The following is a 13,314-nucleotide window of genomic DNA, read 5'->3' as shown; positions in this document are numbered from 1 at the left end:
CTTTTCCACTCAGGTTTTCTTTAAATTAAAAATATACAGATCGATGCACCTTATAACAGGAGCTACACTAAAGAGTTTCCCCCTAAACTTCTCAGATGTTTTAATTTAAATGAGAAAAATGTAGATTTGTATATAGTTGCAGCCCAAATCTTAGGTATGAACCAACTAACTGTATATACAGAAGTGAAAATTAGTTCCACCTCAACCAGCTACATCTATGCATTAACAATTAGATTAACAATCTAAAAATCTACCAGTCAGGAGGCATTTTTCTGAAGAACAAGCATTTCTGCTTCTGATACTTTGATACTTATATTTTCCTGGTAATACTCTTTCACTTACTACTAAGGTGTTTTTGAATCCAGGACTTGTAACAGAGTATTTAGAAACTGTGTCGTGTCTAAGTATCTCTTCTAGCAGAGATGATGGATGTTCCTGATTAGCTTGGTTTGGTTTGATGGCCAACTTGTTCAGATGGCTCATTAATACTGATGGGAATATGAGGAAAAAAAATCTCCGTGATTTGCCCACATGGGCCAGAAATCTTACCCTGTCCATCTTGTTCTAGCATGAAGTGAGTTTTTCCTTCCAGTAATGGCACAGATGAACAGTCATAACGCTCACGGGACCAATGAACCAAGTCAGGCGGAAGTCAGCCTCCAACATTTTTTATGAGCTTCAGTGAAGACGACGTTGATCATTTAATTGCTCCTTCGTATATATTGCATTAGAATTAAGTTTAATTTTGCATGAAAATTCGACTTTACCCAAACAGTGAATGCACTGATTGAACAACTGCTAAAAACTAACAAAGATACATTTTATACTGAAAATGTAATCATAATGTGGCTGCGGTACCATCTACAGCACTGGCATGTTTCCTATGTATTTTTAACAAGATGTCCGGCTACTACAAGAAACACTCAGTCATTAACTATTCAGTGTTATTCTCTGAGGTTAACGCAGTTAAATATAGCTGGTTGAAAAATGATAATGATATATGTAGAAAAATATAATGAAGGTCGCAGACTCTTGAATGCTTTCAGACTCAACAATAGTGTTTATACAGCATACTAATTCTATTGTTCCTATAAAAAAGGAGCTTTTAGATGGAGCACAGGGAGCATTTACTACACTGTAAAAAGAAAGCACTAAATATTTTATTACAGCAGAAAGCCTTTAGATAAAGTTAATGAAGGTGCTTATGAGTAATAATATTATTCATGTATTAAATTAATTCATTGTAACACATTGGTGTAATTACTGTAAACAAAAACAATGAATGAAGGATGAGGTTATTGCTGTATTCTCACAGAGCAGTTTATCTCAATGCCAGATGGATGAAGCAATGAAACATGATGGACAAATTACTTCAAACGTGTTTTGGTTGAGCCAAAAAACAAAGGGGAAGTGTAGGTGGGTGGGTTTATTTGGAAAAGCATCAAACATTTGACGGGGACAGTTCACTTCAAAATCAAAAATTCATATTTTTTCCCTGGCCTGTAGTGCTATTTATCCATCGGATTTTTTGGCTGTGAATTGCAGAATCTTGGTGATATCACCAGTAGAGATGTCTCACTTCTCTCCAGTATAATGGTACTTGGCTTCACTTGAAAAATTAAACCCCCCACTTCCCCCAAAAAATCCACACACCTTATTGTGGGTTGTTTCATGTAGGAACTATTGCCCCTCTAGTATAAAGAAAGTAGTTCCTACATGAAACTGCTCACAACAAGGTGGATTATCTTGAGTATCCGGGTCGTGATTTTTGGAAAGAGGCACTGGTTTTGTGTTTTCAAATGTAATGTTTTGGTGCTTTGTGCACCACAAGCTGAGTGTCATTTAGTCCCATTATATTGGAGAGAAGGCAGACATCTCTATGACAGTTATCTCCAAAACTCTGCAACTCACACCAGAACTATCTGGGTGGATAAATAACACCACAGGCCAGGGGAAAAATATGTATTTTTGTTTTTGGGACTGGGAATTATTGTCTTATACTGATGTAACACAATAACTTTAATAAATCATTATAATGCTGAAAATGTGGCATAAAGCACCATTAAAGCATGATGTTATCGACTGGGACCATGTTTTCTTACCTTTTTTTCCAGCCTGGTCATCACAGTTCTCGAAGGTGCACGGCCCCCAGGCGCCCCACGGCGACACCTCGCAGTCGATGGGACAGGGGATTTGGCACAGCTGTGACCTGTTGGGAATCGGACCCTCACACAGCTTGTTTTCCACTGGGCGCGAAGCTGTGCAGATGAGCAAAAAAAAAAAGGATGGAAAATAATCAGCAGATAAAATGAACCTGCTTCACTTTGATCCTATTCTGGTTTGTCTTTATTTGAGGGATTTTTTTTAAATGCATTACAATCAACAGGAACAAGGGACACAATAATGCTTATTTACTTTTATTCCTGGCAGCAGAGTCCCAATAGAGAATAGATGAGAACCACGGTGGAAAAAAAACAAAACATGCCTGTGAAGTAGACACTATTATCCCTTGGTTTTGTTTATCGCCTCCCTGTTAGCATGTCAGAATGATAAATTAGCAATGATTATCTCGTGCAGCGCCTTGCTAGAAACATTAAACATTGTGGAGCTCTGCCCACTGACTCTCAACACAGACAGGAGAGAGGAAGCAACAATACAGCACTAAAGGTGTAAGAGAACTGACAATGTCTTGGCTCATGTTTATTCCGTGAGGTGTAGTTTGGCGCCTACTTTCCTCAGTCGTGCCATGTTGGCTTTAGAAAAGTCTTTTTCATGATACAACTGGTAAGTCCATGCCTGTGTGAACTCCCACTGAGGAACTTTGTGGAAATAGAGAGGAGAGATGCTATCGCCATGCAGGGCACAGCTCTGTGACAACTGTGCAGAATACATTGCTTACATGTCTGCTGAACCGTGCCACGATAAATAAATTTGATGTGTGGAATTTCTGAGGATACAGCGCGTATGCATTTATGCATGCACATACAGTATGCATGCGGGTGTCAGTGTCATTCGAAAGTGGTGTTGCTGTTGTTTTCCAGAGTCGTGCATTCTTGGTTTCTTCACTTTCTGAGCCTTTATTCGATACTAGAAAGTGGAGACGAACATAAAATATGAGGACAGAGAAAGAGAAAGAGACAGAGGACTTCTGACAGGAGCCCCTGGTCAAACTAAATCCCAGAAAGTTGCAGTTATGTGGTAATGGGCCCTACTGATATAATATGACATTTTGGGAAATACCGGTATTTGCTTTCTTGCTGAGAGTTAGATGAGAAGATTGATACCACTCTCATGTCCGTATGTTAAACATGAAATTACCTGGTGGCAGTGGAAACTGAAGGAAACAGCTACGGTGGTTCTCTAAAAAGCAGGGCTGTACCAATGTCATTGTCAAGTTTACATTTGAAGATTCGACTGAGGTTTTGTCTCCAACAAAATCCTCAATTCTCAGAGTCTGTTTTACATCAGTTGATTTTTTTTTTTATTGTGGTTATATAAATATAAATCAGAGCTCTGTTAGACTGCTGCTAGACCGTCCTGTTAGTACATGTGCATGCCTCCCCTCGAGTGCAGCAAATTGGAGAGAAAACTGTTTTTTCGCAGTGAAAATGTTGTTTTTGAACAGCTTAACAGATAGAAAGTTAAATAAAACATGTTCAACATCTATCTCTCTTCAATAAATTTAGAATTTTGAACTTTACAACACTCTGGAAATGTTTGGAAGAGTTGAAAACAAGCCTATGCAGCCACCACCTGAATTCTACAAGTAGTATGAAACTGTGCAGGAATAAATACTTTAATTAAAAAGAATGAACAGACATGGCAAAAAAGACAAAAAACAGAGCTAAAACTGTGCAGCATTCAAATATTGATTTAGAATTCGAACCATTTCGTGCAGCCCTACTACAAAGATAACAAAATCCAGTTCACCAAGTTCACCAACTGACATGTTTTATTTGGTTTGTTTAAAAGTTTAGATTACTGAGTGTCAATTTAGGAAGCCGGCTTATGATTGAAGGTTGCACAGGAAGACACACAGACATGTTGTAGGATTTGTGATTAGTCTCATAATGGCGTTAAACATTAAAAATTTCTTGAGAACAAAATTCACCTGTTTGCAGATAAGGCAGGTCACTTTATTTGTCCCTCGAGGTCCGAAGAAGTAAAAGTTGATCCATTTTTCCTGAAACACCCTTTTCTCCTCCACCATAGTGTTTTTTTTTGTGTGGTGGTGGTTTTCATTTCACTTCCACATTAAACTGCTGAGTTGTTCACAGAAATCTCTTGTTTTAGCTAACAGCACTAGCATTAATGACAGATTGTTACTTCCTGACACAGGTGTGAAGTGTCACTAGTTGCCATGCAACCAGTAGTTCGCGACAAATTGTCATTTCTAACCTGACAGACCCTTTTTAGGGGGACACAGTTTGACACAGTAACGAAGTAGTCTATTTCATGAAGGCTATAGAAATAAAAACGTTGGAATTAAATGACTGAAATATAATCTGTGCATTTCATGTGGTTAGAAGGCCGAACAAAATGTTTCTGAGAACCAAAGCAAAAACAACATTTTGCGGTTTTAAGGGGGGGGGGGGCAGGGTGAGGCCAGCTGTTTTTGCTACTCCCAGTCTTGGTGCTAAGCTAACTGGCTGTAGCTTCACATTTAACAGACAGATATGAAAGTGATACGTTGTCTAACTCTCATCTAGAAAACGAATAAGTCTATTTCTCAAAATATCAACCTGTTTCTTTAAAGCACCGGTTCAACAGGACACCACATCTATGCTTCCAGGTCGTCCTTGGTGATAAAAGTGAGTTCTGCTCGCTCAGCAGACAGGTTCAGCCCCCCGCCTGCAGCTCCACACTCTGACTGACACTTCTAAACCCTTTTTCCTTTTCCCAGCTACACACACACAGAGCAAACATGTACAGCTGCGCATATGAATCCAATTTCATTCTAAAAAGCACATTCAATGCTAATGAATAACCGGTATATAACGGCATTAAAATGGAGAAAGATTTTATTATAGTGAGACAGACTAACAGCCAGGGTAGGCAGTATATTTTTGGCATCATTGAGCAAAAGTTCCATAATAACCTTTAAGCCTAATGGAATTCAAGTGCTCAATCAAACTTACCTTTCTCCAGAATCGAAAATTCACACTCTAAATCCTTGGGCCAAGCTCTACTGCTCAATTCTAATTAAATACTCAGATCTGATTGTTATGTTTGGTTGTTTACACTGCATTTAAAATGTGGCCAAAATATATTCTTTTAACTGAACATCTACAAATACCATGATCTGGGTGATTGAGAATCTTCACAGACATTATGCTTTAAGGTTATTATAGGGCTTTTGCCAAATGATGCCAAAAATACACTGCCTACCCTCGATCTAAAAAAAAAAGCTGAAACCAAAAACTCTTAACTAAAACTACAGTTTTATTTTGTATGCCAACAATCACGTTGAAGCGTTGCATTTCAAAAGGAGATATTAAGCACTCGAATAATTTCACGCTGAAAAACTATTGGCATGAAAGTGAAACACAATACTGAAGATGAAAAAAATACAGAGATCTTTTGGGTCCTATTTTACAAAACACTGTAACAGATGATATAATATCAGTAAATTTTTCTCAAATCAATTCCTCCTCTCTGGAATGAGTGTCTAGTGTTGTTTTCATCTTCTGTAATCAACTCATGACACTGCAGTGCTCCACGAACACCTGTTAGTGTAAGCAGAATTTGTTTCATTTTAATTTGATGCTGCCGGAGAAAAGTGAACAACTGAATTGGTAGCATCTGTTGTGGTGTCTGTTTGGGATATTACAAAGTTCTCCCTGCCCAGGAGAAAATCCACCTTTAGTGAAAACTGGCGTTCGGTCTTATAGCAACCCGTCAGAGGTGACATGAAAGTTTAAAAAATATATAAGACTTTTCTCTACAAGGTACAAAGATGGATTGATGTCAGCTTTTTCAAGTATTGAGTGATACATTTCAAATACATTGGATATTTAGTGATTCACACGCGTAAAAAAAAATTCTCTTCACATGTTAAACCTGAGGCACTTTATTTCCTGTATTCCAACTGTTCCTACAAGACATCTGAGAGCTTAAAGTCTCACATAGTCAGGAGAGCTGGATCATAATTCCCTTAGAACTGTACACGGGAAGGCAAGTGGGGCTTTTGAAATGCAAAATGGTTAATTCCTCTTACAAATACACTGAAAGTCATATACTGAGTTTGCTGAGCCACTGTTAATCCACGTCTTATTGGGGGAAATACACTGACTTCAATCTTTCAACATCAATCCATTTGGGAATACAAAATTGAGGACCAACAGAATATCTCTGTGTGATGTGGAAAGGAAAAAAAAACTTTCTCTATATCCTGCTTCTCTATTAGTCTATTTTATAGAGCGCTCCCCATTGAGTTCATTTTTCTATTGTGCTGAACTGACAACGGAGGAAAAAATCCCTCATGCGAGTGTGGCTTACTGTCTGCAGTGGTGGAAAATGTCTCACATCTCACTATCCATATTCTGTTTGTGGTGGAACAAAGTTTTTCTTACAGTCCCTTCAAAGCTTCAACTCTTTTGCCTGATTTTTTTCATGGGAGAATACAGAACTTTGTTGTAATACTACTTGTCCCTTTGTTGGACTTGGCATCAATATTGTACATCGCATAAAGATCAGCAAGGCTACTGTATGTTGTGTACATTGAACATCATCATAAATATAAAGATTCACAATAATGGGGGGAGGGGGCATTATTGTATTGTTAAAATCAATATTTGGACTGTTGATATATGTTTTTCCCATTTGTGATCCATCGTTATGTTCAAAAGAGGAGATTAAATCAAAGAGAGAGGAACAGAGAGGAGAAGAGAGGAAAGGAGAAATGAGGGGAGGACAGGAGGCATGAGGAGAGGAAGCAAGAATAGACAAAAAGAAAGTAGAGGGGATATGAGGAGAGGGAAGGAAACAAAGATAGATTAGAGAGGAGGTGAAGAAAAATTAGGAGTCCATGAAAGAGGAAAGGTAAATAGGAATAAAGGAGAGAAGAGGACAGTAAACAAAGATAAAGGAGATAAGAGACAAGAGGAGAAGAGGAGGCAAGAAGACAGGAAAGAAGATGATAGGAAAGGAGACAGGGATACGGGTTAGGAATGTAAAGGAGGAAGAAGAGCAGAATATGACAAGAGAGGAAACAAGGATAGAGAATAGGAGAGATGAGGACAGGAGAGAGGAAGAGAGGAGAGACGAGAAAAGGAGAGAAAACAACGATAGAGGATAGGAGAGGAGAAGAAAAAATGTAAAAATCAGAAGTGGAAACAAAGAAAGAAAGAGGAAAGAAGAGGGAAGAGAGATAGAGAAATAGAGGAGAGTGGAAAAGGATTGAGGAAAGAACAAGAATCAAAGATAGAGGAGATGAGAGGAGAGAACAGGAGACAAAGAAAGGGAATAGAGGAAATGAGGAGAGAAGAGAAGATGGGGAAGAGGAGAGGAGAGCATAGGAGAGGGGTGGCAAGAAGGATAGAGAAAAAGGAGAGGGAAGGAGAAAGGAGGGAAGGAAGTCCTTCCTTAGGAGATGCAGGCAGAGGAGGAATGAGTAAAGGACAGGAAACAAAGATAGAGGAGAGGAAAGGAAAGGAAAGGTAAGGAAAGGGAGATGAGGAGAGGAAAGGAAAAGAAAGGTAAGGAAAGGGAGATGAGGAGAGGAAAGGAAACAAAGATACAGTAGAGGAGAAGAAAAATTGAATGTAAAAGAAAGAGAAAAGCAGAGGAAAGAACAGCAGAGGGAAGAAAATTAGATCAGGACGTGGAAGGACATGAAACAAAGATGATAGGAGAGGAGGCAGGGGTACAACCTAGAAGGAATGAGAAGAAATACAACGCACAGAAACGGAAAGGAAACAAGGATAGAGGATAGAAGAAATGAGGTGAGGAAACGGGGAGAGAGGGGACATGAGGAGAAGAGACAAGGAAGAGAGGAGAGAGGAGAAGGAACAAGGAGAAAAGAGAGGAAAAACAAGGTAAGGATAGGAGAGGCTAAGAGAGGAGAAGAGGGATAAGGAGAGGAAACACTGATGAAGGAGAAGAAAAATGAGAAGAGGAGAGAAGATGATAGATGAGGAAAGAAAAGGAAAGGAGAAGAAAGGGGAATGGGGGCAGGAGAGGAGACAAGGAAGGATCATAAGACAGGAGAAGAGATGAGAAGAAAAGGGGAGAAAAGAAAGGATACAAAAAGAGAGGAGACATGAAACAAGGATAGAAGTAATGAGAGGAAAGATAACAAGAACAAAAAGAGAGAAAGAGAAAAACATTAGGAAAGAAGAGTAGAGGACACAGAAGGTAAAGACAGGGCTGAGGTAACAAGGACAGAGGAGTAAAAAGAGAGGAGAATGAGATGGGAAGAGTAGAGGAGACAGGAGGTAAAGAGGGTTGAGGTAACAAGGACAGAGGAGTAAAAAGAGAGGAGAATGAGACAGGAAGAGTAGAGGAGACAGGAAGAAAGGACAAAGTAGAGGAAACAGGGACAGAGTAGAGGAGACTGACACTGTGAACGTCACGAGTAGAGAAAGGGGAAGAGGAAAAAAAGGAGACCTGGGAGGCATAAAGCAGACGGAGAGGCCGGGGCTTCGTTATCAGCGTGACTAAAAACACCTACCTGTAATCTGGAAGGTGATGGAGAGGAGAGGGGGGACACTAGGCTTCTGCTGTCTTTGGGTCTGACCCGCTGCAATTACAGGGGAGATAGCGCTATTAGCTACGCGCACACCAGGGAGACAGAGGCACTATCAAACAAACACAGAGACTAACGGGACACAGCACACAAGAGACAGGCAGAGACTAATGCAACAGCAGGAGAGGCTGCAGAGAACTGCACCTCACATCCCGAGCGTGTTTACAGTTAAATGAACAGGATCAAATCTGTCTTTTATTATCTTTGTTTGAGTGATAGTGCAAGATAAGTTTTCTTTGTGGTTCAGTTATTTTGACCCATGCTTTATGATCAAAAGCACACGTGGACTTCTGGTGACCACAACATGTGATCAGATTTTGGCGTTGGGGGATCAAAAAAAATCTGATTACAGACTTTTTAACTTCAGACCGACAGACTCATCTCTCATAATTTAACTTGTTGCCTCATAGCAGCTAATTAACTCTGCTAAACGGCCAGATTATACGTTGCCTTTTTTAGACGCTCCAGGAATTTAAAGGAATAGTTTGACATTTTATGCTCATTTGCTGTCTTTCCAAGATTGAGATTAAAAAAAAGATATTTCTCTCATGTCTATGTGTCAAATGCAGAGCTGGACTTTAGCCTAGCTTAGCATGAAATTGGAAGCAGTGGAAGCCTTGTATAAAGGACAGCTACAGCTGAATTAAAATGTTTGCTTAATTAACCCGTTCTCCACTTGCCCCTTGGCAAAAAATCATCTATGGCTATATGAGACACACCAGGCTGTTGACGTAGTAGAAAGAGGGAGAAAGTACTTATATAGAGGTGGTGAGGTGGATGGACAGCTCAAACAAACACTGGATTCACATCCCATGTGATGTTTGAGGGCACATGACATTACATGCATCACATAACTTGCGTTGATTGACTTTCATCTTGCAAGTTGCTTCAGTGACTTCACGTAATGTATATAATGTAACATGCTTTGTAACCCCAAATATAGCGTTATCCTAAACCTACCCAAGTTGTTTTTGTGCCAAACTGTCCCAAACTGCTACTGTGTCTACTGCTTTCTGGCTGTTTTTCATACAGCCACTAAAGGGCACCTTGTCCATCAGTATAAGATGCTGAGGGTCGTGAAAAAACCTCAGTATGTGACGAGTGGGGATGAAAACCAGTTGACTTAATCTGTACAAAATATTGTAAAATCAATTTGTGATTTTAGGAGTTATGAGCTGGAACTGTCCTGACAGTGAAGTGTAGTGACTGTGTGGAGCATCTTAAACTCTTGTTGTCACAGCGAGGTTGCCAGGTTTAGTGCTACAGAAACCAAAATCTGTCTGGCAACCCATGCTCAGGGTGCAAATGGCTAACGAATATTCATATTTTGGGGGTTTGGTGAGTGAAGCAAATGTAGCAGTCACTTGCATATTTTACAAGCATTTGGCTGGTAGCTGGTGCTAATTTTGTGCCATGCTCACACTGTAGCTGGAGACTCTGCACAGAAACACTTGTACATGGATGAATAAACCTTTATTGGTCAAGAAACTGCCAAAAAACAAAAATTGTCGTTTCTACTTTTTACTTCATGTACCGTTTTAATAAACAACACATAAAGTAAGATGATTTGATGAAGGATGCTGGCAGGTATATTTTTGAATTTCAGACAGAGCCAAGCTAGCTGTTTGCCAATCTTAATGCTAAGCTATGCTAACCAGGTCCTCACTACAGTTGTTCAGTTAACACATAGATATGAGACTGATAGTGATTTTATCATACAACTTTTAGAAAGGAAACAAATATTTTAAAAAATATTAAACAAATAGCTATTTCTCTATCAAAAGCAACGTGCATTGTCAGGTGAATTATTTTGGTGCCACCTGCCCCCAAAAGGCACCACTGTTTTAACCAGGACAGGATGAACCTAAGATTTGGATAAACCTCTTGTGATACTCTCACTCAGTGGAGGTTAAAAGGACTTTTTAGTCAATCTTCTTGTCAAATATTGGGGAAGGTGACCAAAATGTCAACTCCCATAAGGCTTAAAGAAGCGCTTTAGACATCCATACTCTCCAGCGGTCGAGCAGACCCAAACCCAAAACTACACAGCCTTAGCTGAGGCAGTGCTGGATGATGTTACTTAGGCTGCGATACTGATCTGGGGTCAGAGCAGAGCTACTCCCCCATAAAGATTAAGGTTAAGATTTAGGAGGTTGTAAGCTGATTCCAGATCTTGGCCTGAGGGTATCTTCCGCCCTTTTGCATGGTGATATTTATGCATGAGAGAGGGGAGAAGGAGAGCGCTAGCAGGAAACTTTACTGAACCACTGTCTGCCTCTCTGTCTCAGTGGTATGCTGGGAGATTACCCCCCAATGGAGGGGAAAGAAATCCTGCGCCAAGAAGATAAGAACTTTGTGCATGTGTGTACGTGTGTGTGTGTCTTCATGCAATTACTCACACACACAAGTCACGCACATTTCTGCACAGCCAGCCCTGGCAACACCACTCTCAACATGCTCGTACATATGAATCTTTAACTGTATCTTATAACAGAGGTTACAGGCGCCTCAACGTGTATGATCACTCCAGTTTCATTGCACGTGTTCTGTATGCTCTCCCTCGTCCTATAGCCCCTATAGCAGTTTAGCCGCAAGCGAGAAGTGAGATAGACAGCAAACGATACAAGCTCATATGGTATACATTAAACATTCTTTCTTATACAATATGCTTTGTCTCAACAGTGTCTGTCGATGTTTAATCTTGGCTACCAGACTCATTATTCTTTAATTAGGGCTGATACACAGAGAACCAAAGGGCCACCGATCAATTCAAACTCCGAGAAACAATGCATTGGCATAGAAAATGCACTGCCAGCTTTTCCTTCACAAGTCATTCATCATAAATTTATTCAGCGTCACACAAGATAGCTTTAGATTAATACTAGAGCCTTTCAAGCAATATTAAAAACTAAAAAGTAATCATTTGCCACATAGTCAATAAATGTTCATTTTGGTCCGGTCTATCAGTGACTGAAGTAACACAATAATGATTTAGCTCATTGGCAGTTCATTAAATCTAAACACCTGGATTGGGTTGCGGCAGTTATTAAATTGATTTAAGGTTTAAGCATATGGTCCACCTCCTAAGTTCTTCCGCTGTGTTTGAGACAACTTAAACTTTTGAAAATTTCCAACCTCCTACTTGAAAAAGTTCACTGAAACACCATCAGAGTTCCTCCTTCGGGCAAATCCATCAACCCCAGTTTGATAAAGGAGCAGTTGTCTCATGTCACATAATAATGGCAGCACCCATGAAGAGAGTATTCTATGCAGCCGAGAGTATTTTATTAAAATCAGACATACTATGATATAACAAAATCCTTTCTGCACATAAACTGATGTCAAAATATGTTGACAATGTTATCAGGGTGTTGCTTGAGTAAACAACCCAAAAACGAAAATTATAATGTATAAAAGCGTCTGTTAACTTCTTGCTTCTAGTGAGGCTGCACTGCTGAGAGTTCAACTATGTGTACACTTACCAAAGAAACATCAGATTGTCATGGTCAGACATGTTTATTATTTTACATAATGCACCTGGAATGCCTGAAAGTCAGATGTTGGAAATTTCAAATGGGAAATTCCAACCTCCAACTTTGACTTGAACGTAGCATAAATAACTAGTAGTTCATTTCAAACCCATCATTTAATGTACTGGGTTGAAGGTTGCAAGCTAAGTTTGAACTTAAAAAGCAATTTTTTGAGAAAACATTTCTGGTGTACAGAATGTGATGTGTTTTTATATTTTTTTTAACTCTCTAAAATGAGTAACAAGGTCACCTGGAAAAAGACGTTGCCGTTTTGTGTTTCATCATATGATGCACTGCTCCACTGTAGCTAAATAGCCTGTTATGAGACCACTGAATTTACATCTGAGATTTTAACAGTGATTCAAATTAAATTCTGTGCTCAGTGGTGACTATTTCTCTGGTCGGAAGAACATCTGTGAGCCATTCAGAGCTTTGTGAGAAGGATTAAGAATTGTGACGTCATCTTCTTGTGCCTGAGCCAGAAATATTGCACTGCAAATCCAAAGTGTGCATTCGACACAGCTATAAGAGCTGCTGCAGGTCGACATACAAAAATAACTCTTAAATGTACATATTCTTCACATGACAAGTTAACATGTGAAGGTAACTGCACCTGGCAACCGCAGCCAGTTTCTATGCCAACTGAACATGTCATCAACATGTCAAAAGCTTCAATTACATGTTGAAAAAGGTCAGAATCCTATTTTAAATTCGTTCTTAAAACGTTTTTTTCCCATTCCTAAATTTTAATTGATAGTAGATTATTGTAATTATTTTAATCACCATTTTATGTAATTTTATTATTTACATCTTGGAATTTATTAACTTTTTTATTACTTGCAAAGCATTTTGTTTTTAAACTGGTCATGAAAAGGTCTCATTTATATGACCATCACAAAAAGACCGGCTGTTTCCGTATAGCTGTTCTTAATGCCTGCCACTAGATCAGATTCTCTTTGAAATTAGATGAAACAAGCCTGTGTTTAAATTTTTAAAGGCAGAGTTACAGTTAGCAGTATGTTAGAAGTCGAAGGTAAG

The 13,314-nt window shown here is 39.2% G+C and overlaps 1 protein-coding gene across 1 annotated transcript in view; it reads right to left on the bottom strand.

Moving 5' to 3' along the window:
- The window catches only part of thsd7ab (thrombospondin, type I, domain containing 7Ab), a 188,270-nt gene that overhangs the window by 99,381 nt on the left and 75,575 nt on the right, over positions 1–13,314 (bottom strand). The window contains exons 5-6 of the mRNA XM_084727599.1: positions 8,672–8,740; positions 2,103–2,258 (exon numbers count right to left, since the gene is read on the bottom strand). Coding sequence (XP_084583725.1) covers positions 2,103–2,258; positions 8,672–8,740 — 225 coding nt within the window. The remainder of the gene's footprint in view (positions 1–2,102; positions 2,259–8,671; positions 8,741–13,314) is intronic.

Source organism: Lutjanus erythropterus, chromosome 9, assembly GCF_056507025.1.
Source record: "Lutjanus erythropterus isolate fLutEry1 chromosome 9, fLutEry1.hap2, whole genome shotgun sequence".
NCBI lineage: Eukaryota > Metazoa > Chordata > Actinopteri > Lutjaniformes > Lutjanidae > Lutjanus > Lutjanus erythropterus.
This window is presented reverse-complemented; position numbering and strand designations above follow the sequence as displayed.